The sequence below is a fragment of the Phyllopteryx taeniolatus genome, chromosome 18, assembly GCF_024500385.1.
Source record: "Phyllopteryx taeniolatus isolate TA_2022b chromosome 18, UOR_Ptae_1.2, whole genome shotgun sequence".
NCBI classification, from domain to species: domain Eukaryota; kingdom Metazoa; phylum Chordata; class Actinopteri; order Syngnathiformes; family Syngnathidae; genus Phyllopteryx; species Phyllopteryx taeniolatus.
The window spans coordinates 16,178,376-16,206,165 of NC_084519.1; the positions used below are offsets into that span (position 1 = coordinate 16,178,376).

At 44.0% G+C, this 27,790-nt stretch overlaps 2 protein-coding genes across 5 annotated transcripts; one reads left to right on the forward strand and one right to left on the reverse strand.

The window, feature by feature from the left end:
- Window positions 1-6,506: 6,506 nt before the first annotated feature.
- Window positions 6,507-27,616, reverse strand: naga (N-acetylgalactosaminidase, alpha). 3 transcript variants are annotated; one of them, XM_061753797.1, is made up of 9 exons: window positions 27,488-27,616; window positions 14,825-14,981; window positions 14,603-14,743; window positions 13,718-13,929; window positions 13,483-13,577; window positions 13,249-13,410; window positions 12,852-13,049; window positions 12,630-12,770; window positions 6,507-11,482 (listed from the first exon to the last, which is right to left on the reverse strand). In XM_061753797.1, exons 2-9 carry the CDS (start codon window positions 14,977-14,979, stop codon window positions 11,276-11,278), a joined length of 1,311 nt encoding a protein of 436 aa, XP_061609781.1. In that variant the 5' UTR covers window positions 14,980-14,981; window positions 27,488-27,616; the 3' UTR covers window positions 6,507-11,275. The 3 variants fall into 3 exon arrangements, with proteins under 3 accessions (XP_061609781.1, XP_061609780.1, XP_061609779.1); XM_061753796.1 differs by lacking the exon at window positions 27,488-27,616 and adding an exon at window positions 15,915-16,072 and having other exon boundaries at window positions 6,508-11,482; XM_061753795.1 differs by lacking the exon at window positions 27,488-27,616 and adding an exon at window positions 15,840-16,048 and having other exon boundaries at window positions 6,510-11,482.
- plg (plasminogen) lies at window positions 18,589-27,788 on the forward strand. 2 transcript variants are annotated; one of them, XM_061753793.1, is made up of 19 exons: window positions 18,589-18,789; window positions 19,644-19,782; window positions 20,432-20,538; window positions 21,471-21,585; window positions 21,807-21,946; window positions 22,565-22,685; window positions 22,773-22,891; window positions 23,124-23,286; window positions 23,581-23,705; window positions 23,785-23,944; window positions 24,290-24,477; window positions 24,553-24,701; window positions 25,038-25,131; window positions 25,225-25,336; window positions 25,680-25,754; window positions 25,826-25,966; window positions 26,462-26,568; window positions 27,287-27,432; window positions 27,520-27,788. In XM_061753793.1, the coding sequence occupies exons 1-19, from the start codon at window positions 18,738-18,740 to the stop codon at window positions 27,679-27,681; spliced, it is 2,415 nt and encodes an 804-aa protein (XP_061609777.1). In that variant the 5' UTR covers window positions 18,589-18,737; the 3' UTR covers window positions 27,682-27,788. The 2 variants fall into 2 exon arrangements, with proteins under 2 accessions (XP_061609777.1, XP_061609776.1); XM_061753792.1 differs by having other exon boundaries at window positions 18,591-18,789; window positions 25,222-25,336.
- Window positions 27,789-27,790: the final 2 nt, after the last annotated feature.

A 27,790-nucleotide genomic window follows, 5' to 3' on the forward strand; every position in this document is an offset into this window, starting at 1 on the left:
TCACATGATTTGACTCACTTGCGTCACTCTCAAGTGAAAATAAATGTCTTCTACATTTGACAAACCACAGAAAAATTATCAACCCTGCCAAATGTAAATGATTAAAACAGAATAATAATTTAAAAAAATAAAAATTGGCAAGTAGTATATAAAATGGAAAAATGGATACTACTTTGTCTAGCATCTTTCTCAGGACTACATATAAATACATGTTTGAGCCACAAAAATATATCCGCTGAAAGCCTCCAGGGGCTGGAATATATCCCATTGGGGTCGTCGCAGGGATTTTCCATGTGTGACAACAAGGCGCTCCAAAGCGGTCACACCAGCCCGAAGCCCCAGTTCACTCACTGTCTGTCAAGTCGGACTTTAAAAGAAATAAATAAATACAATCCCAACCCCTACTTGCTCTTCCGTCTTTCTCTGCATTATGTGCGCACACTCACGGTCAACAATGAGGCACTCTAAAGCGACCAGCTGGCCATCCAAAGTGTAGCTGCATTTTTGGGAGGTAAGCATAGCTAGCTTGCGGCACGTCGCAATTGTGCTGGATGACTGCTGATGCGATTGAAGGCGCTCAAGTTATTATGTATTGAAGGTGGGGTGACACATGCCGGGGCCAAAGTGCATCACTGGGCAGCATTATAGCCACTCCCCACCAAAAAATAAATGAAAACAAAATCAGGAAAACTGAAATGGTAAGAAACATTTTTACGCTATATCTCCACCATTGAGTACTACGTAATTCTCATATCTTTGCACATTTTCAACAATTACTGCATCTTCGAACATGTATGATGTATGTAGAAACAAATGTCTGAATTCAGTTCACAGGGTTGCCAGTTTTAGGACTTGTGGCTTGCTTGGCTAAAACGTGTGAAAGACTCGACATGACTTTGACTTGGTAATCATGAGTCTTGACCGGACTTGATTGGTGCCATAGTACTGGTAACATAAGAAATACTTGAAAACCTGAAGGTCAGGATTTGAGACTTCAAGTACAAATGACATGCACACATGCACTTACTTCTGGATAGTAGTGTTACTTACTGTATTTTCATATTTCACCACTCAATATTGTTGATTAACTCTCTGTGTTTGTTTGTTGTGTTTTGGTATAAATGTGATGACGGTTGCTATGGTTAGAAGTCAAGCAAGTGCTTGCGTACGTACGGGCGAATGTTTTAGTGAGAGACAGGTGGCGAAAGTGACCAAGTCAATATTTGACGCTGGCTAACAGCAAGTCCCGCAACGTTATACTGTCATATTTTCCACAGGTATCTGAACAAAGATTTTATTATTTTATTTTTCTACATTTTGACAAAAAGTTTCCCCATCAGAAATATTCATATGGTTTCTCAATACCGGCTAAGGGTGATGTTTTGAAACCATAGTTCATTCAAATGCACTAGAACATGCTAGAGGAAGTGGTTTTTTTTTCTGAAATTGGGAAGGATATTAATCATTTTTGTTCAGTGTCATTCATTTTTGAAATAAAACTTCCACATTTCCAACACTTTTGGGTCATTTCCTTTCAGACGAGATCCATTCAACAAATGAAAAATAACGAACTCAAAATTATCCAGAGTATGAATCATTTTGGCCATGACTACTTGTATTATACTTTTAGTGGAGTTTTTTTTTCCCCCCCTGCAGGGTCAATTGTCACCAGAATGTTTTAGCGTCAGAAGAGCAATCGTCGCACTCAAATAAAATACGCAACATTTCTATTGATTGACACAGTCAATATCTCATTTGTCTCATTCTCTACTTCCTATGTGTGGAAGGTCCGCCTCATTTACACAAGTGACAGATGGTCATTTTTGTCCTCGGCCCGCTCTGAAATTAACAATACGCGCTTTTCGTGATGTTCACATCAAAGTACCAGAGGGGCGGATTAGAACGAGTCAAAAAGAGTGGTGAGAATTCTAGGATGTTCCCTTTGAGAAAGATAAACAGACGTGATTAAAAACGTCGCGGATCATCGGCTAAGTTAGCCACGAGTTGCGACGTCTTTTTTTTTTTTTATTGCTTCCCATTCATGTTCTCAAAGTGCAACCTTACATAAGTCTGTTCACTGGCAGAGCCAAACATTCAGGCCAGCGTTCCAGAAAACATTTTGTCATGTGGCTCTACCTTTTGAACGACCGCTACTTTTATACTTCACAGGATTGAGAGAGTGAGGGAGAAGGGGAGGGAATGTAGGGGTCTTCTGAAATGATCATCAGTCCAAATTCTATTCCTAGAAGTTTCCTCATCCGCTCACTGTATTTTTAGCTAAACACCTGAACACCTTAGTGGAAAACAAGTCACTGATGGTGTAATAGTTCACCTACCTGACTTCAGTGATGTGCGAATGCGAGTATGAGAGGTTGTCTGTCTCTACATGTGCCCTACGTGGTATTGAAAATGGATGGGTGGTACTGGAAAACCAGTCCAAGGCACTTGCAAGAAGTGCGAGTGGAAGAGAAAAGGGAGTTGGTCTGGCCTTCTGGGAAGTCTTTCAACAATAATTTGGAGCATGTTTGTGGGAATTGTGAGACAAAGGGCCTCTACGATGTGTCCTATAATTGAACATTTCGTTTTTAGGCAGATTTTGGAGTGTTTGTATTGGAATTGTACAATTATAAATTCCTTCCTAGTGTTCTTTGATGTAAAGTAGACTCGCACTGAACCCAAAAGTCCTCTGCTAAGTCTCCAAGACGTGAATCAACTTTAGAATTGATTTTGGTTAAGGAAGCCTTTGTATAAGATTTTGGACTGTAAACTTTAGAACTGGTGAATCGGGCTCAAGGACATTTCGAGAGTTCTCCTGAAGCCACTCATTTTATTGTGAATTTGGAGCAGGATGTGTCTGTCTCTTGCTGCATTCATCTTTCCATCAATCCTTTCCATTGTCATGCTTCAATATAGCAACAGTATTGGTCAGGTGGACTGCATTGTGCCTTTTATGAAAGAGTAGCTGTTGGATTGGTGGATTGCTGCGGAGATGGTTGTTCTTCTGGAAGTTTCTCCTCTTTCCACAGAGGAACACTTAAGCTCTGATGGAGTGACTGTTGGGTTTGGGGTCACCTTCCTGACGAAGGTCATTCTCTCCCGATTGCCAAGTTTAGGCGGCCAGCCAGCTCTAGAAAGAGTCGTGGTGCTTCCAAACATCTTCCATTTACGGATGACGGAGCCCACTGTCCTCATTGGGACTTTCAAAGCAGCAGGATTTTTTTCTGTACCTTTTCCCCAGATCTGTTCCTCGAGACAATCATGTCTCAGAAGTCTTCACACAATTCCTTTTGACGTCCTGCTTGGTTCGTGCTCTGACATGATCTGTCAACTGTGGGACCTTACCTTAGAAACAACTGTTCTACTGTGCCTATTGGAGCCAAAAGGTTCCATGATGTCCCAAAAGATGATGAATGATTAAAAAAATGTTGATTTAGTCAGGCCTTCAACAGACGCGTGTGTGTGCATGTGCTTGTCGCTAGATAACACCTTACCGCCCCCCAGTGGTCACCAGCCAGATTTAAATGACCTTGTTGAGTTGAAAGAGGATTACAGACAGTAAAGACCATGAAGTTATTTGGCACCAAAAATGAAACTCCTCATTAGCAAAATCTGATTTGGTTCTGTCACCTGATATAACACACAGAAGTGTCAGAGTATAACATCCTTGATAAGAAATGAGTTGGTGTACTTTGACTTATCCGGCGAAAGCAAAACCATTTGATTCAGCGTACCCAAGAGTCATTGAGGGAGTACGTGCCCACAGTCACACACACACACACACACACACACACACACACACACACACACACACACACACACACACACACACACACCACCGTCACAGCACCGCATCGCCTTCGCGTCAGCGCTTTCCCTCTGCCACACACAAAGCCCAAACTGTCCTCGCCCAGGAATGAAACAGCAGCTGATCACGCGTCGGCTCCAAGACTCTGACGGCTGGGGGGTTAAAAAAAAAAAAAAAAAAAAAAAAGTCCTGTGGTGCATGCAGGTGGCATGAGACACAAATGGATTTTATGAGCCAACGTGCACATGCAGGTTTGATGCAAGGCATTAGCGCAGCAGGACATGTGGTCAGGTGCTGGGGGATGGAAAATGCCCAAATGGCTTTCCATAAAGCTGTTTGAGCATTTATTTGATATCCTTGACGTTAAGGTCCATGCACTAGTACGCTCTTTGGCATACCAGTAGGACAACCATGTTACTTTAGCGATACAACTACTACTAGACATTTGGTGCTACTAGTAGTGTCCAGGAGGCTAGTTGTGTGTGATACATGCCTACTTGTTGGGCCTAGTATTGTCACTACTGCAGCACCATCATTTACTAGTCAAGTTTAATTGCATAGTAGTAGGCCTAAAGTGGCATTAGTAGTAGTCACTGTACAATTTGTGCCCTAGTCATTCTACCAGTGCACTAAATTACATACTAGTGCATGGACCTTAAGCTGGATTTCAAGGATATCGAATAAATGCTCGAAAGGCTTTCCATATGTGCGTGTAAAAGATGTGTTAGGATAATGCTGATCTTCTTCCATCTCGCCTTGCGTCCCTTCAGCTTTCTATCATGTAGACTCACAAAACAGGCTGCGCGCACACACACACACACACACACACACACGCACACAGTCAGACCAGCTCCATTAGACTAAACTGTGCCAAGTCCCCAGAGTTAATGTTTAGACGGGCTCGGCCTACCAAGATATACGCAGCCCGGGCTGAAGGTCGGCCTGCATGTCCCCTTTGATCTGTGTGTCTGTGTAAATTCTCGTTTCCCTGTGTTATGGGGACCTGAAAAAAAAATCTCTGTTTCGTCCATCACGTCTCCAAAACACAAACGATTGATAGTTTTGGTTTTGGCAGATAATTTACAGATGTGTGTGCTGTCATCCCTCGCTATACGGAGGTTCACGTTTTGCAGCTTTCGCAGATTTTTTAAAAAATCGTTTTCGTATCATATATTGTTAGATCACTGGATTTTGCAATGATGATTTTTCCACACAGACCATTACTGAAGACTCATGTAGCAATAAGCGCGAGCCATGAGGAAAGAGTGCGTAAAAGAAAGAGACTGTCTAAAGTTCAAGACCATTTCACACGAAATAAAAAAAGCTAAACTGCAACGTGCCCATTGCAAAGTACAACTGTCTTAAGTTACACAACTGCACGTCTATGATAAAGGAAGCATGACTAATTGAATATAGTCTACCAGTACCACTGCTAGATTTCATTTATTGCAGGGGTGATCTGAACCCCAGTGATAAATGAGGGATTACTGTACAAAATACTCCCCAAAGATGCTAATTATTACTGTAAAGGTATTCATACTGTTGTGTGTGGTAGGCTGTGTTTTGCTCGTCGAAGTTGCCTGTAACAAGTTTTGCTTGAACCAACCAATCAGTGGACAGCAGAATGCTGACATCATCAAGGGTGACTTAAAACTCTGATTGGTTAAAGAGACAGCCCAATTGCTAATCAAATTTAAGTGACATCAGCCAACACTATTGATTCTGAAGACATTAGCAAGGTTAGATTGGCACGTACAGCCAAGAGAAATGTCACAAAATGAAGAGGGTAGACTGTTGGGAATACTTTCTAATACACTTTCATGGAACAAATGTTACAGTTTAGGTGTAAATGTAGTTCAGTGCTTCGAATAGTGTTTAGGCCAGAAGAGAACGCCTTGCTGACCCTGACCATCCTGCACTGTGTGAATTGGATCGCTAATGTTGCATCCAGCGAGAGTCCACAGCGTTTACTCGATCAAAGTCAAGTGCTTGGCTGATGATTTTTTTTGGGGGGGGGGGGGTCTTGAATCGTATAGTGTTACACAGCTGACTAATAAGCGCAAATGCCACCTAGGCGGCATTAACGTGAGTGAGGGCGGACGAGTGAGGAACACACTGACAGGCAAATGGCGGGGCTGTCAGACACACCGACGGAGTGACGTAGACACAAGAAAATCCAGCTGCGTCCAAATGAGGCCATCCAAATGCTGACAGCGCAAAAAATAGCACAACAAATCCCGCATGCAGATATTCGCATGGCCACATGAGAGGTTGCGCGAAGCATTGTTGACCGATCGAGTTGACTCTATTTTTATTGGCCGCCGCGGTCACATGACGGCTTTTTGCCAACTCTGCTCGCCGGCCAACTCACTGTACAGCATTGGGCCTTACTCTCATTCCTTGGCTTGACCCAAAACATAGATGTATTAGCGGTTGGCGCCACGTAACCACACAGTTTACGAAAGCACATGAAAAATGTGCCAGACCTTTTCATGTCATGACACACATACAGTGTGCCAGTACCACAACGGCATAATTAAGGTCAGCTAGTGAGGGGGTGGAGCTGTAACAGTGATTTAAAGTCGTCAGGACCCAATTTGAAGTCATCGTGATCAGATTAATCTCATCAAGATGAAATATAAAGTTGTCATGATGCGATATAAAGTAAACATGATGAGATGAGAGATGCGTTTTTCCCTTTACATTCTCACATGGTTTATTATGTTTTTATACAATACAGTACTATTTTCTGTAGTAACAGAACATTCCCAAAAAGTTTTTGGGAATTTCAATGGGAAAATGGATTTGATACAGGAGTAAATTGAGTTATGAACTTGGTAACGCAACAAATTAAACTCATAAGTCAAGGTAATACTGTATAGCCGCGCTCCCTCTATGCCAAAGACGTCCACCTGCTCCCACTGAAAGCTTCCAAGCATTCACCATGAGGTTCATTCCAGCCAAATCCCGCTGCTGTGTTGGCTGCATGCTCGGCTCCAGTCCGTGAAGTGGTTTTTGTGTGTCTGCCCAGAAAGGTCTCTGCCACCGACATGGAAAACCTCTGCGCAACAATGGCCACACACACTGGGATAACAGATGTACAGTAGGTTGTTAATGTGTTGCCCCAGACTGTGGATGGTTTTAGGAGGGGTGGGTAGGGCCCAGCTGGAGTTTGGGAAATATTAGTCACATATCCACTGAACAGCACGCTTCGGTTTGGTCGGCCTTTCGCTACGACCTAACCCTCTTAGTCACTGTTGCTAAGTCAGGCAGGCTGCGTTAGCTCCCTTGAAAATATTATCCCCAAAAATGGATTTCAGGCAGAAGGGTGATATGTCCTCAAAATAAAATCTCCGATCACAACAATCCTATTTTAACAGATTTCCCCCCTTATCTTATAGAAAAAAGAAAGTAACAATGACCTTTTCCAAAACAAGATTTGCTTGTTTTTCCGACTGCTAGATTTGTTTGGATACCAAAAAAAGGTTTGAAGCAGTTGTTGTTTTCCCCAGCAAGTGTTCTTCCAACTCTCCAGACTTTTCACAAAAGTATTGGAAATTAATATTTTTTGTTTATGGATGAGAAAAGAGGTTCCTCCAAAACATCTCTATAAACAGGTTTGCTTTGCTTTCACTCTTCTGTCCTGTTCATCCCAAAGCAGCTCGATGGAGACTGTGCCTTTTCGTATAATTCTGAAACATACTGTACGTTATTTTCAGTTTTGGGTATCCATACCGGTTTGTTTGGTTATTTTTTTTTTCTCTCCTCACCTCTGGCAGTTCACCACTTATCTTAGGTTCTACCATTTCAAGCTCTTCGTTGGACTTGAAATGCTTTAAATTAATAATAAATACATGAATTAAATCAATTTAAAAAACAAAAAAGAAAACCTGTAAAAATTGGTGTTCTTTAAAAAAAAACAAATGCTCTTTTTGAGTCATACAGAAAACAAAGCAAATAGGATTCCGCTTATGTTGTCCGTTTCTAATTGGGAATTAAACCTAGTCACTTTATTTAAAAAAAATAATAAATAAAAAAATAATTTAAAAAAGGGGAATAAAATTGGTTAATTGCCCAGCCCCTCGTTGAAGGCTACATCAATTTTTTAGTTCTATGGTATAATCAGGGTTTTTCCTGCCACCATTGCTAATTTTGGGCCACCTCTGGCTCTAAATCTCTAACATCATAAAAACTGTTATTATCTGACCAGCGATGCACAAGTTGGGTTATTCTATAACTGCAATTGCAGTATCGGAAACAGTTAGACGTCAGGCCTAAAACTGCAAACGCATATACTTTCCTACAGCCAACGTGTCGCACCATTTCGGTCATTTTCCAACATCTGTCCATCCATTCTCTACTGCTTGTCCTCACCAGGGTCGCGGACGTGCAGGAGCCTATCCCAGCTGACAGGAGAACATACACACCCCACACAGGAAGGCCGGAGCCCGGATTTGAACCCACGACCTCTGAGGGGGATGTGCTAACCAATCGTGCACCCATTTTCCAACAGTTAAATATTTGTTATTTCGTAACCAAACGCGTCTGATTTTGCAGAAAAGTATCTTAAAAAGGATCATATCATGGTATCATCAAATTTTTCCTCTTTAGTATCTTCTCTTCTGTGGTTGCATCACACACTAAAAGCCCAATAAAAAGCAAAAGTTCAGACGATGACCTTGTTATCACTATATAACTGAGTTGTAACCAACTCGTCCTGAAATCACAAATCATCACAGCAGTTGAAGCGTTAAAAGGGAAAGAGTGCGCTCATGACAGTGTGAGTGTGTCAGTCTCGAGAGAGAGAGAGAGAGAGAGAGAGGCAGTCTCTTGACTATGACCCTCGCCGGCTGCCAGTTGGCAAGTAACAACCTGGCAGGTTGCCACGTTAACCCAACGCCTCAGGCAACGTGCAGCTCGCCTCGTTCGCTGAGGAGTCGTGGAAACGACTCGCCTCCAGGCCCATCTGTTCCACAACAGCAGCCGCTAGTGGCCAGATAAAGAGTTGATTCATTCATAAAAAAGAAAGGGACCCAAACACAACCCGGCCTTGGTATTTCTTCCATGTCATGAGACTGTGCCTGTCTCGGAATTCTCCCTATCCACTATATAGTGCCTGTCTCGTGAGGTTGCCATTTTGTAGTGTTGTTTTGAATGTGTAGTGACTATAGTTTAGCCCAATATAATGCCCTCAGTGTATCCCACAATGCATCTTGAAAAGTATTGAACAACCAACGGTCTCTCAAAAAGCAATACGATAGTCCCTCATTTATCGTGGGGGATACCTTCCAGAACCCCACGCCACGAAAATCCCAATACAAAATATGCACGCGAGTTGCAGGTTTTAGCTTTGTACGCTTGGGGTTGCCATGTTCACGTATTACACTGTCGTATCTGTGACTTTGAAAGACGGGGGCATGGGCTGTTGAGTGATGTTGGAGTCAACGAATGAGAGTGTAGAGTTGGCTGTCGTTGGCTCAGGACAGTTAGCACTCTGCTAATTGGCTGTCAGCCAGTCTGCGTGTCGACTATGTCTGGGCATCAGCTGAACAGTGCCGCTAGCATATAATGTGTTTGTTATGCGTTTATTTTGTTACCTTTTGTTCAATAAAGCGATTGAAAGTGCACCAGCAACCACCTGCGAAGGAATTCCAACTTGTTTTGACTAGAAGTGGTAGGCTACATAAAATTAGCTAACGATATTTACTTAACCATAGAGGTGTAAGACAGTTCTGCTTTGCAGTAGATACGTTTCACTTTATTTCGCCAAAGCCTGTTGTATAATATAGTTTTTGGATGAAACGGCAGGGCAGGATTAAAATTTGTGAGCACCGAATGAAGTGGCCCAGCGAGTGTAAAAATCGCACCAGCCAACCCCCAATAAACCAAATGCAGCTTAATTAGGCTACCGAGCGTTTGACCTCCTTTGAGACGACGTTCATATTGTTCATAAAGCCTGTGTGGAGCACACATCCTTTCATCTACGTCGGATCTCGAGGTGCTCAGTTGTGATTGGTGGCGGCGCCACGGAGGCTAATGAGTGTCGGCGAGGGCTACTTAATCGAATCAGACCACGAGTGGGGCACAATGATTGGCGAGTGCGTGCCTCCGCAGCTGTGGGCCTACGTGAGCTTCTGCAGGAACGCTCTTCATCTCTTGGGGGGGGGGGAAAAAACACAAAAAAACAACTCTCTCCCTTTTATCCTTCCCCTCACTCCCCCTTCCTCCCATGTGCACCTACTAATAGACTCTTGACTGCGCCCCTTTCTTTTCGGTGAACTCTATCCTTCCAGCTTTCCCACGTCACCATCCGCCAGCTCAGGTCTCGGGCCTTGACATTGAGATTTGCCAGCAGAACAGAAAATATGAGACTACAGATCTGACCAATCTAATCCTTGCGTGGTTCTAGATTTTTCAGGCATCCCTACTTTTTTTTCTGAAATGCAGTCGAGTAAAAGCGAATGTTGCCAAAATCAGAAATAAAGGATTAAAAGTGAAGAATCTACTTGAGTACTGAAACAAATCATTTATACTAACTCTGTTACATTCCAACTTCGAATGCCAAGGTCACAGATGGTGCCCAGCATTCACCAGACAGGTGACAAGCATATAAAGAAAGCAGGTGACTCAGTACCACGTACTACAAGACCAAAGTAGCAGCTGACTCGCCTTTTGCGATTCAGCAGGTGCACTTTTTGGCAGTGAACACAGTGTCCCGTCCGAGTCAGCGTTTGAAGAGCAGCACTGACCTCTGCTGGTTTAACATTAGCCCACCGGGAAGTTTTTATTCTTGACTTGCAGCATTACATAATATGGTGTGACTGTGCAATCAAAGTTTGCACTAACCTACACTTAAACCCTAAATTCTAATATTTCGTTCCATGAAATAGTTCTCCCATCAGATTTCAGCCTCTATGGGTTGCCATGTCAATCTAAAATGCCCGCCCGGGGGCTTCAAAATAAGTAGCGTTGCTGGTGAAATTTCAAACTAAATCAACAATAGGACTGCTTCTTTAACCAATCCTATTTCAAATTCGTCCTGATCACATGACTAGTTTTCCATCCTCTGATTGCTTGGTCAGAACAAAACCTGTTACTGCCAACTTTGCTAAGCAAAACATCTATTTGAAGCAATAAACTCTATAACCAACTATAGTGCAGCACTGTCTTTTATCATTCTTTTTACATTGTCACTTTTAATGGAACACTGTCCCATTACCCCCCAAAAAATAAATGCACATTCAATTGCAAATACTCCTACATGAATGATCAACAGCGAAAAAAATAGACATTTCCCCCCCCCCCCCTTATAGAAACCAGCAATAAATGTGCAGAAGTTGGATGCGGATCACATAGAGATTCAAAAACGTCTGTCCCTGAGTTTCCGTCAGTCTTCAGAATTCACTTCAGGTAATGAAGACCTTTCTTTACCAGGTGGGCTGATGTCTTGTCAGTCAAAGCTAGGGGAGGTCACAGGAAGACAGGCGGGATGGCATTGGCGAGGTCACCCGGGGTGAGTACTCTGGGTCGGCCATCTCGAGAGAACTGGCGGAAGAGGGGTTTCGGTTTGGCCGGTGCCGAGACGTACCACATGACTACGCCCGTGGGGTTCACAGACACCACAAAGCTGCTCGAGTCTTTGAGAGTCACGGTTTTCCCAGAGAAGACGTCTTTTACCTGAAACATGAAGATGTGAAAATTCATTATGTGGCTCAGCCTAACCATTAGTTTGACCATTCAGGGGGTCCTCTCCTCGGTTTATGACTGAGTTCTGTTCCTATAGCGCTGACATAACCAAAATTTTCATGCAAGTTGGAAAAGGAAAGTAAGTTGGACTCGTTTCCAGTGAGGGTTGGACTCCGCCAAGTCTGCCCTTTGTCACCGATTGTGTTCAGAACTTTTATGGACAGAATTTCTAGGCGCAGCAGAGGCGTAGAGGGGGTCCGGTTTGGTGGCCTCAGTATTGCATCTTTGCTTTTTGCAGATGATGTGGTTCTGTTGGCTTCATCAAGCCGTGATCTCCAACTCTGACTGGAGCGGTTCGCAGCAGAGTGTGCAGCGGCTGAGATGAGCCTCAGCACCTCTAAATCTGAGAACCTGGTTCTCAGTCGGAAAAGGGTGGAGTGCCCCCTCCAGGTTGGGGATGAGATCCTTCCCCAAGTGGAGGAGTTCAAATATCTTGGGGTCTTGTTCACGAGTGAGGGAAGAACGGAACGAGAGATCGACAGGCGGATCGGTGCAGCGTCTGCAGTGATGCAGACTTTGTATCGGTCCGTTGTGGTGAAGAAGCAGCTAAGCCGAAAGGCGAAGCTATCTATTTACTGGTCGATCTACGTTCCTACCCTCACCTATGGTCACGAGCGGTGGGTCGTGACCGAAAGAACAAGATCCCAGATGCAAGCGGCCGAAATGAGTTTCCTCCGCAGGGTGTCCGGGCTCTCCCGTAGAGATAGGCTGAGAAGCTCGGTCATCCGGGAGGGGGTGAGAGTAGAGCCGCTGTTCCTCCGCATTGAGAGGAGCCAGATGAGGGGGCTCGGGCATCTGCTTAGGATGCCTCCCTGGTGAGGTGTTCCGGGCCCGTGCCACCAGGAGATCCCAGGGAGAGACTGGAGAGACTACGTCTCTTGGCTTGCCTGGGAACGCCTCGGGATCTCCTTGGAACAGCTGGAGGAAGTGGCCGTGGAAAGGGAAGTCTGGACTTCCCTGCTGAAGCTACTGCCCCCCCCTCCCCCCCGACCCGACCTCGGATAAGCAGAAGACAATGGATGGATATAAAGCAATTAATGGAAAACTAAGTATGGCGTTCATTAAGAAGGATACAGACCTTGTAGCTGCCCGTGGTGTAGTTCAGCTTGCTGAGGGACGTTTGGTAGCGGTACGGCATGTCATTACGTCGACTGAAAAACACCAGGGTACTGGCCTCGTTTGACAGGGGCCGCCAAAACACCTCAATCCCACTCTTCTCCTAAAGGGAAGCGACGCAGTTATAAAAAAAATATATATATATATATCCAGCAAAGGGAGTTAAAAATAATTTGCGTCACACCTTCAGAATCCGTCTTCCCTGAAGGCCCAGACCGTCCTGGTTGATGCTGATGGCCATTTTGTTCTGCAGGATGCTGCGAGCCCCGCTTCCAATGGTGCGGAGATCATTGGACATGAAGAGAGGGGCGGCCATGATGGCCCAGAGAGCCATCTGTGACCGCGACTGCTCCATGCTGAGGCCAAAGTCACCAATGATCAGCTGACAGGACACAGGCGTTTGCAAGTATATTATTTTTTCTATTCATAGTCAGTGAAACCCCATTTATAGCAAGGGATCCGTTCCAGATCCACTCAACTTTTTGTGTCAATGAGAAAGTTTTATAGAAAATACAATATCCCAATCTTCAAGAAAAACAATGTATTCAGCATATGGAAATGTCACATTTGATAGCACGAACCATATCGGGGTCATTCCACCTCCCGGGTCCGGCTGCAGCAATCAGGACCTCCTGATTCTCGAAAAACCAATCCACAATGTTGAGCATGCTCTCCCACGAGTCCTGGATGTCGCCGTAGTTACGCCACAGGTTACAGATCTTGGCCAAAAGACCGTAATTCACCTAAAAATGTCAAATCATCTTAAAACGAAGTGCAAAGACCATGGCTTTGAGACAACATGATGATGATGATACCTTAGGCGGCAGACCACCTTGGTAGGCGGGCCAGCTGCAGGAGTAGCCAATAGGACGGCCCGTCGCATTTAGAGCCTTGGACATGCGAGGATAGCCTATCCAGGGGAGGAACAGAATCAAATGGGATCTACAGTGAACCCCCACCAATTTCCAGCTATTGTGGCTGGGTTTGAAACGGATCCCCCGCGATAGACTGGGGTTGACTGTAATCGGGGATCAAAGCAAGCCTCCTTACCTTGCTCCTGCTCTGTGGCGTTGGAATAGCAACCGTCGAACTTTAACATATCCACCTCCCAGTCGGCGAAGGTCTGAGCATCCACCTCAATCTTCTCCAGCGGCGTGCCCGGGTAGCCCCCGCAGGTGTGTGTCCCCATGTCGCCGTAGATGCCCAACTTGAGCCCCCGGTCGTGCATGTAGCGCGACAGCCGGCGGATTCCTCCTGGGAACCTGCAAGGGAGAACACAGACGCTCAGTGAACATGACGGCGTGGTGGTTGTAATCACGTCATAGTCAAACTAAGCCAGAAAAGGAAAAACAGTAAGAACAGCGGTAAATGAGCATGCCTTCTTGTGCCCCGTATTCTTATGCAGCTAGTTTTCCGTTGCCATTCGTAACCGGGAAACAGCGTATGTTGGGACCATCGTGAACGAAGGATTCCTGTATCCATCTTATCTAGCATTTCTACTGGAATGCAAAATAATTTTGACATTTATGTAAAGTGGACCAAGCATAGAACTTTGCAGAACACCACTATTTTTCTACTGGACCGCCAGACAACTTTGACATTCACGTAGAGTAAAAATCTGTGGACGAGGTCGCAAGCCGCAGGTTTTCTACTACAATTGCGAGAGTATATTGTAAAAATGTGTGGACTTAGTATAAAGCCTTGTGATACACCACCAGTATCGATCTACAGGTCCTAGGAGGGAGTTCCATTCCTACTGCGGTCGGTCCACATGACAATTAATTTACAGTACATGCCGTCATGTGACGAACTGCTGAATCTTTGCTTTTATTGTCCCTCATGTGACTTCCACACCTTAAGTAAAACATTCATTGACCTCCAGGATGACCGTGCGCTTACAATTTGCGGGTTTGTTTTGCGAGCGTACGTGCGCACCTCTTGGGGTCCGCCTGGAGCCGCCCCCGCTCATCCCTTTGCATGGACGCCCAGCAGTCGTCGATGTTGACGTAGACGTAGCCCAGCTCCCTCCAGCCGTCCTCTGCCAGCCTGTCGGCCATGTCGGTAAACAGTTTCTCGCTGGACGGGGAAGGCATGCACGCCTTGTTAGGAATCTTTATTGTACAATTGAGCGAATAATTCCAAATTGGACCAACTTGCCTGATGCAGTTTTTGGGGTCATGCTCACAGTCTATGTGGCAGCGGAAGCGTTCCCACGCCAACCAGCCCATGGGAGGGGTCCGCATCAGGCCGTTGTCCAAGGCGACAGTGGCCACAAGGAGCCCCGATGCCAACACCAGCGCCGTCCAAAGCATCCCTGCGGAATTTACCGTTTCATTATGAGCCGCTCGCATTTTAAAGGAACGGTCTTGCCACAATACATTCAGGACCAAGCATGGTAGGTTAATTGAAGACTTTAAATTGCCCATAAGTGTGAATGTGAGTGTGCCCAGAGTCAGCTGGGACAGGGTCAAGCACGCCCGCGATCCTAGTGAGGAGAAGCGGTACGGAAAATGGCTGCGTGGATGCCGCAAAATGGCATCAAATCACTACTTTTCTGTTCTGAAATGTTCGGTGACTTCCACCGGGCAGCTTGACATGCGGAGTTGTATCAAAAATTCGTCATTTACCCAGATAATAATGCTCTGGTTTCATTCAGGTATTGCCGTAACAATATTTTTTTTTATAACTCTGGTTGCAGTTTATGGTGTTTTACTGAACCATAAGGCGGTTTCTAATTCTGCGTGTTGGAGAAGAGCTACGTTAGGAGGCCAAATATTAGCACAACCATTTACAAGAATATTAGCCATTTTTTATACAACTTAAAAGTAAAATTGAGAGGCCAAATATGAACATCACCACCACCACTCACCAGTTAGAGGGATAATAAGATAATGCATCATATTTTTTTATGCGTATAATTAAGCGACATGGGGAGGCCAGGTGCTACATCCAATTATGAAACCGTTCAGTTGAGGTTTTTACTCCGAAATTAACTTTTTATAGCAATATAACAGATATTATCGGATAAGTGAGTCCGATTTCGGCGTTTTGAAAGAGTTATTAAACACTGGATTGAATTGAAGAACCACACACAAAAGTAGTCGATCGGAGCCGTCCCGTCGAGTAAACCACCGTGCTGTGATGACTTAATAGCGTGCGTGGGAAAACGTACCGACTCTCCGGTGACGTTCAACTGAACGAGAAGGAAGTGCAGCAATGTCGTCTCGTCTTTTCGCCGATTTCTCACCTGACGTTGTCCCGTTCAAGTAAAAGAGGAATAACTGAACAAGCAGTTTGTCTCCAATGTCTTCTTCTTTTCGTTTTTTCCGCCTCTTGTATTTTTTTGAAGCACGGAAGTGGAGGTCACGTGACGCAGCCTTGGTCAGCTGACTTCTGGCGAGCCCGCGCTTCGTTTGTAGTCATGTTTATGTCGTGTTTGGCGCGCTCTAGAGGTGGAAGCGAGTATGACACCTCGCTTGACCACAATGAGAATCACAAGGTCTGCGAAACAACAATCTCCGTCTTTTAACTCCTAAATAAACTTTTATTTGTAAATAGTGATTTCTAACTAAATCAACTTTTATGTTTTTCTATTAAATTATTTTATTTTTTTTACAAGAATTAAGTCTTTTCTTTTTTTTATAAACAGTGGCTATTAAAAGGTGTACACACCCCTGTTCAAATGTCAGGTTTTTGTCATAAAAGGAGACCAAGATAACGACTTTCAAAGCTTTTTCCACCATTATTGTGACCTATAACCTGTACAACTCAATTGAAAAGAAAAGAAAATATTTCAGAGAGGGGGAGTAAGAATCAATTACTGAGATCATGTGGTTGCACACCCTCTTATAACTTGGTACGTGGCTGTGTTCCGAATGAACCAATCACATTCAAACACATGTTAAATGGGAGTCAGCACACGCCTGCTACCATGTACTGTACAGTGCCTGTGATTAACACAAAATCAAGTTCAGTTGTTCTTGTAGGCTTTTCCTGACATTTTGTCGTCACATCTTAAAAGCACAAGCCATGGTCCGCAGCGAGCTTCCATAGCATCCGATGGATCTTATTGTCCGTAGAAGAGTACAAAAGTGTTTCAAAGGCATTACATACTGTCTACCATAGAACACAGTGAGGACACCAAGAACTGGCCCTCCTTCTAAAGTTTTCAAATGACTTATTTTGGTCTTATTTTTCTAATATCACAATAACCTGCCATATCACAAGGGCTGTGAAGACTTTTTATATGCACTATAGTAGTGGTTTTATCATTTCGAAGCACTTTTTTGGGGGGGGGAAAACCACGCTGCTATTGTTCTGAACACAAACATGAGTATGACTCAAAACGATTTGAAAGAGCAAATGCGATTTGATTGGTGGACTGCCGGTTGGTGTCCTAATGCAAATGTTTGTGAACGAGGACGTTGGTCCCTTTGGCGCTGAACATTAACTACGCAAATCGATCGGCGCCTGGATGCAGGTGGCACGGCGGCGCTCGCCCCGGTACATAGAGTAGATCGACAGAAATACAAATAAGCCCACAATCTGCACAATCTTTAAGCAGTAGGCCTTTTTTTTATTTTTTTTTATTTTTTTAAGTTCCTGTAAATCAAATATAAATACTCTATGTTTTGCAAATTTGACAGACCGCAGAGAAGAGTTGCTAACAGACCTGCCGAATTAGAATGATTTGTTTTTTAAATTATATAAAGTGAGACTTCTCTGGAATATATACCACCAGGTTTTCGCGCGGCTTTTCCACACTGCCACAACAAGGCGCTCTAAAGTGGCCACGCCCCAAGCCTTGGTCCACATCCTGGCTGTCGATTCAGAATTGTTTTTTTTACTTTTATTGTCAAAAATTAACAGACAATATACATAACACTTGTGTCCTGAGATTGGGTCTTTACTCATAATTGGTAATATATAAATACAATACAGAAAGAAAAATGGGGAAAAAAGGAATCAGTATCCTATCCAACGAGGCCAAGTCGGGCTTATTTATTTCTTTTTCACCCCTCCTGGCTCTTCCATTTTTTTCTGTTTGACATACGCGCACTCATGGCTGACAACGAGGCGCTCTAAAGCGGCCACGCCAGCGGACTATCCGGAGGGAAGATGTCGTTTCAGGGTTGTCGACAAAGCTAGCTAGCTAACTGCATGTAGCAACCGCGCGGGGTAGCCGCTGATGTGAACAAAGGCGCTCACTTCTTATTTAGTTGGGGGAGGCCGACTCTTCACGAGGCGGACGTACGTCGTTTTTTTTTTTGGGGGGGGGGAGGGGGGTGTGGGGGAGTCACACAGGACAAGCGAATGGATTAGCTGCTGACCAGAACACGCGGTCAAACATGGGAGTCAAAGTTCACAAACATCTTGGTTCTTCTTCACGTTGTAGATTTTCTTAAAAGATTTTCTGTCATCTTTTCCGATGACAAAGAGAAAAACACAAAATGTTTAAAGGCAAGCTGGAGCCTATCCCAGCTGACTTTGAGCGAAAGGCAGACTGCACCCTGGATTGGATATACAAATATACAGATTGTGTTCATAATTAAATCTATTAGTCATAGCAAAATATAAAAATGATTAAACTTTTACATTTTACAAGTATTTATTCATTTTGGTATTCATTTACCCCATGAAATAACTGGGTAATTTATCGTAAATAATCAAATGGAAAAATATTGGTCAAATAAAACATTTCAGCTGTATATATTTCACATTTTGTTTTTACCAAAAAAAAAAAGAAATGGTTAAATCCAAAAAATATATAAATAATACAATTCATATTTACAAAAACATTCAGTTGAACTATTTTAAATAGACATTTACATTTCCGTTTGAAGCACAAAAGGTTGCCCAGCCCAGTTATAGATACACATACTGTAGAGTAAAGTGCTCTCCTGAGGTTTTTGACCTGTGCGGTTGTGTCCTTGCCGGCGAGCCAATGATTGGCTGGCGTCCTATTTGGCCACAGCAGCGCTTTAAGTTTGCTCTCAGTAAAGGATAAAAAAAAAGAAAGCGAGGGCACATCTTGCCGCTGGCTCGCTGGCATCAGGCCCTCACTCACCACATGGAGACGTCCAAAGCAGCCTTCCTGATGGCAGCGCTTGTCTGCACCGCCGGTAAGAACACAAACCAAAAATTGCAACATAATAATTGAACTCAATGCAATAAAAAAAATAAAAAAAAAAAGGAATGTTGCATTAAGTGTATGTCACCTAGTAGCGTATTGTGTCAAATTGTATTTGTTTGCGTGAAGATTTTGGAAAATAGTTCAAGTTATTGTTTGGCACTGACAACAATTCAAATTGTGTTGACAAAAGAAAAAAATACTCCCCCCCCCCCCCCCCCCTTTTAAAACAATGATTTTTTTTTCAACACCAACAAAGAAAACACGTTTTTCTTGTATTTCTTTGTGTGTTAAAAGAGGCAATGAAAAAATCTAAAATACTTTAAATATTTTTTTGAACACAATTATTTTTCTAGAAAAGAACCAATTTTTTAAATGCTTTTCTTTAAATTACTTTTCTCTGAAGAAAATAAGATTTTTTTTCCCCCAAAGCAATGAAAAAAAATCTTTTACTTTTTTTTCGGAAATATTTATCTTTCTTTAAAGCAACACTTGTGTTTTTATTTTATTTTTTAAAAACAACAGCATTGTTTTAACATCAGACCTCTTTCTGTAAAACGTTTTTTCCTGGTAATATTCATTTGTGTGTATCTTGAATATTAATTTATTTGGTTTGACAGCCATGTAATGATATTGATTTTTTTCCCCTCTCTTTTGGAATGTTGTGATGTAACAACAAAAAAGATCTTTTCGGGGAGAAAACAAAATCATTTTATAAACAAATGAGTAGAGGAGGGCTCCAATTCGGGTAATAGTCATGAGTATCTATAAGGTTATGTAACATTCACGTATTGACAAATTCATCATTTTCTTCATTGAATGCCGCATGTGCGTGTGTGTCCCCAGTGAGCGGTAGCGAGACAATGGGGGGCTACACCAAAACCGAGGGGGCCTGGCTAATCTCGATCAACAAGCGTATGTATTCCACCAACACGGCGGAGGAGTGCGCCGCCAAATGTGACGCAGAGACCAGTTTCACATGCAGGTCGCGCTATTTTATAATCACATTCACAGTCACATGTATATAAGTTAGGGAATGTCCTCGCGCAAATTTGAGTATGTTCTTTCAAGTTCAAGGACACATTTTGGGAATTTTCTCTGCAAAATTCCGGGAATGTCTGCAAATTTCAGACATTTTCTCACAAATTTCGGGAGTGCCCTCGCGGAAATCACGGAACGGTTTGTTTGGGGAATGTCCTCAAATGTATGACCATGTTTTCACAAACTGTTTTGAGATTGTCCTAGGAAACATTTTTGGGATAGCCTCCTGAATTTGGAAAATGCTCTCGCACAGAATTTGGGAATGTCCTCAAATGTTTTGAAACATTCCACCCAAAAACATTTTGGGAATTTCGTTGCAGAAGTTTTGGGAACATTGTCAAATGTTTGGGGATGTCGTCGTCACCCTCGCAAAACGTTTCGGGATTGTTGCCTCAAATTTGGGGAATGTTCCCAAGCAAATTTTGGGAATGCCCCTCAAATTTTGGGAGTGTCTTCACATTATAGCCTGTAATGTGCTTGTAAATTTTGGGAAAATTCTCAAATATTTGCGAAGGACCTCGTAAAACGTTTCGTAATGTCTGTCCAAATTTGTGAAATGTTCTCACACAAATTTGGGGAATGTCCTCACACAGGTCCTTCATGTACGTGGAAAAGGATCAAGAATGTTGGACGGCAAGGGAAAACTCCAAAATAGAGACAGTCATGCGCAGAGCCAGCACAACTTTTTATGAAAAAGAAGGCAAGTTTGCTTTTCAATACATCCGTCCATCCATTTTTTCTGGTGAGCATAGATGCACATATAGATAAACAAGCAATCCCACTCACATTCGCACCTTTGCAAAATGTCGTCGTCACTTGTTTTTGGATGTGGGAGGGAAAACCCACTTGAGCAGCGGTAAAGCATGCAAAACTCCACACAGGAAGGTCAGAGTCCACATTCAAAACCCAAATCTCACAAGTGGCAGGCAGACGTGCTCACCACTAGCGCACCGTGCTGCCCCTTCTCAATACAATCGGTTCGTATTATTATAAAACAATAGTGACTTGCGATACGAGTGAGCCAAATGACATTTTTTCGCGATACGAGCCGTCGTTGGGCCAATTTGGTTTTTTTTTTCCTTCGACTTGCGAGCAAACATTTTGATATATTCAACTCAGCTCACTTTGCAAACAAGCAGCAGTTTGGCAGAGAGAGAACAAATCTTCCAAAAAGAAGTTTCAAGCTCTTTAATGCCATTTTCACTTGAAGTTGACTGTTAAACGAAACAAACTCCTAAAAAAGCCAAAAAGAAAAACCTTTATAGGAAAATAATTTCTTATTAATGGAAGAATATGACGACCGGAAAAAAGATGTCATCACAGTTTTGTCATATTATTTCAAGAAAAAAAAGGCAGATGGCTACGAGAATAAAACGGTAAGACGTATTTTTGAGGGAAAAAAATGAAATGAAATGGGAAAAAAAACATATCCTCATTATTATTATGTAAGGATTGTGACTTTTTCATTTTTTATTTTTTTTTGTTCCTGTTTTCGTATATCATAAATGCGTTTGCCGTCTGTACGATTTTATTGCTGTTACGAGTTCAATTGTAATGTGAGAAGTGGCTCACCGCCTACGTGGCTTGATGCCTACTTATCTCCATAAAAAAAAAAAATTCCCGGTCTTGCAGATTACCTCAAGGAGTGTGTGGACGGGATCGGAACGGACTACAGAGGAACAAAGTCCAGAACAAAGTCCGGAAAGACGTGTCAGCGATGGGACGCCAAATTCCCGCACAGGCCCAAGTAGGTAGCGTGATGACAACGTCCCGGTCAAGTAATGTTATACATATTACATATGTACAAACAATACAGGGTTATGCATAATAACAAACATCCTATACTGTACACTGTTATCCATATTTGTACGGTAACCTCACAATGTGCATTCATTGTTCAAAAATGAGCCATACAGTAGCACATTGACATTAGGGGTGTACTATAATCCGTCTGCGTCTGTTTTGCAGCTTGACGCCGGAGAGCAAACCCAATGCAGACCTGGAGTCCAACTTCTGCAGAAACCCCGATGAAGACGCAGGCGGTCCCTGGTGTTACACCACCCACCCTGACACCCGCTGGGAGCACTGCCACGTTCCCAGCTGCACGGGTAAGACCTCACCAGGGGTGGGCAAAGTACGGCCCGCGGGCCACGTACGGCCTGCTCCGAGCTTCATTTGAACGTTATCAAGTTGTTTTTTCTAAAATTGGTTAGTTCAAATGTATTCTTCCTTTTTTTTTTAATGCTAATGTTGTTAAATAATTGGTGAATTGATTTATTGTAATGACAACATGACATTTTTTCTTGAATGCATTATAACTAAATTACAAATAAATGTAAAAATAGAATGAATTATTCCCTCCATACATCCATTTTTTTTAAAACTTAAAAGGGAGAATAAATTATTATTTTATTATCAAGCCTCTTCACACGTACAATTAATATTTATTTGATAAAATCCATGGCGAATTACAATTAAATCAACTACAAATAAATCACTAATTCTATCATAAAAATCAACTACTTCACATAATTTAGATTCACATTTTGCCCTTTTTTTTTTTTAAATGGATTAATTTATTTATTTTTACCTCAAAAGACCTAAGCCATCTGTTGTTTTCAAATTCTAACTGAGCACAAAGTTTGGTGAGCTGCCCTGGGCTAGCTGCCCGCGTCTTTGTGCTTACTGTGCGCCGCTCGCAATGACTGCCCCTTGTGTCCCGGCAGAGGACTGCATCCATTGCAATGGCGAGAACTACCGAGGTAAGTTCTCCGTCACCAAGAGCGACGTAGCCTGCCAGCGCTGGGACTCGCAGGAACCTCACAACCACGGCTACAACCCCAGCGCGTGAGCCCCCCGGGAACCCTCGCCATCTTGCAATATCGATAGATTCCCAACTGTGTGGATTCAACGGCATTCCTGTGCCACCTCCAGGCTCCCACAGAAGTATCTGGAGGAGAACTACTGCAGGAACCCGGATGGAGACCCTCAGCCATGGTGCTTCACGACCAACCCCAACAAGAGATGGGAGTTTTGCTCCATCCCTCGCTGCAGTAAGCCAAATGAGGGGCCGTCAAGTACATCATTCGGGATTACCTCTCACGCACACTACTGAAACGTGATTTTTCCTTTCAGTATATTTTTGTACATGAGCGGATTTAGGATATTTCTATATAATGTAATCCTGAACGATGTCCCCGACAGCCCCTCATAGAGTCACTTCACCCCTTGTTAGTAAATGAGCTCTTTGGAGAAGGCTTTTAAGACATCTTGTGTCTTCGCCAGCGTCGGACACTCCCACCGTGGCCCCAGAGATCACCTGCGCCACCAATGAGGGCAGCGCATTCCGGGGATCCATCGCTGTGACAGAGTCCGGCAAAACGTGTCAGAGTTGGTCCGCCCAGACGCCTCACAAGCACAACCGCTCACCTGAAAACTACCCCTGCAAGTGAGCCCTTTACCACGCCCGAAGTGGCAACTGGACTCTTATTGGTTGTTGAAGAGTTTCCATTTTTCATCCAAAAAGCTTATTCACTGCGAAATCCTAGGTGTGGAGTTCAAATGTTTCTGGTGGGTGTGTCCTTTTGAACTATTCTGGTTGCCAATTGCCGACATTTAGGTTTTGCAGATTACCATTCCCTGGATGACTGACAATAGCCACACAGGCATACTACACCGAGACCACAACTCCTTTCGGAAACCCTGTCGCTGAGTTGAATTTGGTTGTCTGTTTACCCAACAGAGGTCTGGACAACAACTTCTGCCGGAACCCCGACAACGAGAGGAAGCCGTGGTGCTACACCACCGACCCGAACACCCGCTGGGAGTACTGCAGGGTGCCTACTTGTGGGGACGGACCTGGACCAGGTTCTTGATAGTAGACCGCTTCGCATGGGGAGGTCTGGTGTCTCGAGTCAGGCTAACTCATGTTGACTTCCTTTTGCAGACGATGAGGTCATTCCCACGGAGGATGACGACTGCTACGAGGGCGATGGATCCAATTATCGCGGGATGACCTCTGAGACCAACAGTGGGAAAAGATGTCAGGCCTGGACCGCTATGAGTCCACACAGCCACAGCAAGACTCCACGGCAGTACCCCAAAGCGTAAGACACACTCTCTCGGGTCTTTCGGTGTAGACTTGGCATGTTCTCCCCGTGCTTGCTGACCCACAGTCGGCTGGGATACACTCCAGTTCCCTGCGATCCTGAACAGGATAAGTGGTTTAGAAGATGGATGGATTGATGGTTGGATGGCTGGCTGGAGGGATGGCTGATGAATGTATGATGGATGGATGGATAGATAAACAAATGGATGTTTCTTTTTCAAATAGTGAGTATCGTTTATTACGTTTTGAAACCTGATCCAAAGACAAATGCTATCCTGATCAGCACACTAGACTTCAAGTCCTCGGTCCTGGTTCCTGACATGACAATCCTCTCCTCCAACAGGGACCTCAGGAGGAACCTGTGCAGGAACCCTGATGAAGACCGAGCTCCCTGGTGCTACACATTAGACCCTAGTGTCCGCTGGGAATACTGCAACTTGGAGAAATGTTCCAGACGCCCCCCTGTAAGTGCACCCACCACTGAAGCAACTACACCTGAAAAACCCTCCACCCAGCCTCCTGTCCAGAAAGGTAAAATCCTTCTTTCTTTTTGTTTTTTTTAATAGCGTCACTTTGTCTTATTGAATCTGCATTTATTTTCTGTAGATTGCAAGGTTGGGAACGGCGCCACTTACCGCGGCTCAACTTCTATCACCATCATGGGCGTGACTTGCCAAGCTTGGCGTGCTCAGACGCCACACCAGCACAACAGTTTCACCCCAGACACTCACCCCGACAAGGGCTTGGATGGCAACGTGAGTTGAGCCTTTCCATTCTACAATGGGGGGGGGGGGGGGGGGGGGGGTCTTGCATTTGTTACAAGTGGGGAACTACCCGACTTTTGGGTTTTAAGTAGGGACATACCTGACTTAATCCACCCCTTAAAAGCACCACTAATGCCTCGGTGGGGGCTCGATTTGACAGCACTGGATTTGTGGTGCAAAAACATCTGACAGGAAGTCAACAGCTTCTCTCGCTTGCATAGCGCAGCGAGCTTTCATCGGCGTGCTAAATTTTCTTTCAGCAGCACCCAAAGGTATTGGGACACATTGTGTACGTCACGCTAAGTCGGTCATTTCTCTTGTTTTCAGAGCTGCAGAAACCCAGACAAGGACGTGAATGGACCCTGGTGCTACACAACGGACCGCAACAAGAAATGGGATTACTGTCAGATCCCTGACTGCAGTACGTAAACCCTCACAGACACAAGTCACCGTGCATGCTGGAAGCTTTTATTCTTCTTTTTTTGACAATATCCCCACTCTTCCATTTTAGCAGGCGTGACTTGCGGTACACCCGCCACCAAACCCAAGCGCTGCTACGGTCGCATCGTGGGGGGCTGTGTGGCCAAAGCGCATTCGTGGCCCTGGCAAATCAGCCTTCGCACCAAGTGAGTCTCGGTAGACAGATGGTGACGCTAGATAGCGAAGCATTATTTTTTTTGCAACTCTTGAGCATGCCAGTGACTCTCGGTAGTGCCTCATTGAGTTTTGGGGAAAGTCAGCCCTCAAAGCAAGTTTAACTTAGCAACATGAAATGTGGTGACCAGTTTGTCTCAAGTAGACTCATATAAGACTCTCAAGGAGCCATGGCCGAAAAGACACAGGAAGTCGGCCATTTTGGCCATTTCCAGTGTTCCTTCAAAGATGAAGTGGTCCTACAGATTTTGTCTGCTTGCTCTAAAATTTGAAGTATGTTTGTGACATTTATCGGAACTTTCCACCTTCTTCCAGTTTAGGAAAACACTTCTGTGGGGGAACTCTGATCCACCCTCAGTGGGTTCTGACGGCCGCACACTGCCTGGAGAGGTTAGACATTTGCATAACAGACATGACGTCATGAAGCGCTGGCTCACAGCAGCGTCTTCTTCTTCTTGCAGGTCCAAGCGACCGGCAGCCTACATGGTTCTTCTGGGCACGCACAGGGAGCGAACCGTGGAGTCGTCTGCTCAGCGGAGGGCCGTGGAGATGATCGTGCTGGAGCCCAACGGGGCCGACATTGCACTGCTCAAACTGGAAAGGTGACCACAGTCTTGCCAGGTCATCAAGAAAAAGCCTGATCTGACAACTTTTTTTCTCTCAAAATTAAAAAGACTTATTTTTACAAGAAAAGCTGTCGTAATCTAACCAGAATTAAGTCACAGGTTCTTAAATTCAAGGTAAAGTCGTATTTTTCGAGAAAAGGATTGTAGTCTTACTGCTCTTCAAGAAATTGTTCTTTTAATTATACAACAATTAAGTCCGATTTTTTTTTTTTTTTTTTTTTTAGAAAAAAACCTTTGTGAAAAACGTTTTTTTTCCCCCAAAAGATGAAGTCAGTATTTTTCCAGATATTTTCTTGTAAATTTACAAGCATTAAGTTCTATTTATTTTTCCTTAAGTACACTATATTTTTGGAAGAACAAAAGTGTGAATTTTATGAGAATAACATTTTATGTCTTTTAGTGTCTTAAAGTGATAATATTCCTAGATGACGTGAAGAAAGTAGTATAAGTGAGGTGTGTTGTTTATTTCAGGCCTGCAGTCATTAACGACAAAGTCCTGCCAGCTTGTCTGCCAGAGAAGGATTACGTGGTTCCCAGTGGAACCGAATGCTATGTCACCGGCTGGGGGGAAACTCAAGGTACACGCAAATGTATTGGAGGCAAATATAGCTTTACAATTGGGCGTGGCAGATGGGCAACTGGACTATCACCGTTTTTGAATGGCGCTCATTTGAGCAAATTCTTTAGTTGGGGTTGGTCAATGTTCAAGTCCTGGAATTCACCCAAAATGGCTGCTTCAAGCCAAAATGGTCGACTTCCTGTTCAGTTTTGGGCATGGGTCCTTGAGACTTATTTGTACGCTCTGTTATGATAGAAATGTCCACCCAATTTTGTGTGGATTGGTGAAACTGGTATCGGGGTATATTCATTTCTAATTTTCCAGGGGCTATTCTTGAGGAAGAGTCCAGAAACATGAAATTTGGTAGACATGTCTATCATGAGTAGACCCACAAAAAAAGTCTCAAGAAGCCATTCTTGAAAACACGCTGGAAGTGTGACATTTTGGTTTGAAGGAGACATTTTCAAGGCTACATAAAGAGAAACGTGTCCTAAAGAACTTGCGCGATTGCTAGCAAAGTTTCATCCCCATGTGGGTAATGATATTTTTGGAAACATTTTTGTTTTTCACCATTGCCTGTATGTGGAGCATGGAGGCGAAGTTTGATGACTCGCCATCAAACAGACAATTCCAAAAGTTCTCGTGGATGATTTTGTTGAGGTGTCATTGGCTGCTCACAGCTTTAGTTACGGGTGTAGTTTGCCACTGTTCTTAATATCATGGCTACCGCTTACCAGGTACGGGCGGCGATGGCGTCCTAAAGGAAACGGGCTTCCCAGTCATCGAGAACAAGATCTGTAACCGACCCTCGTACCTGAACGGCAGAGTGAGAGAGCACGAGATGTGCGCCGGAAACATCGACGGCGGCACCGACAGTTGCCAGGTAACTCCGGACGCTCATTGCTGCTGAAAGTCGTTTGAAAGGCAACGGTTCTTACGTTATATCCCTCGCAACTCTCTCCACCCGCAGGGCGACAGCGGGGGTCCTCTAGTGTGTAACACGCACAAAAGATTCATCCTGCAGGGCGTCACGTCCTGGGGTTTGGGCTGCGCCAATGCCATGAAGCCCGGCGTCTACGCACGTGTCTCCAAGTTCGTGGACTGGATTGATCAAACCATCAACGCCAACTGAAGTCGACAGGAAGTGAAAGAATCGAAGCTTAATTACAGAAGAAAGCGAAGTGAGACTCATCTCAAATAGTTTCTATGTGACTGTAATAAACGCTGGGGATACGCCAAGA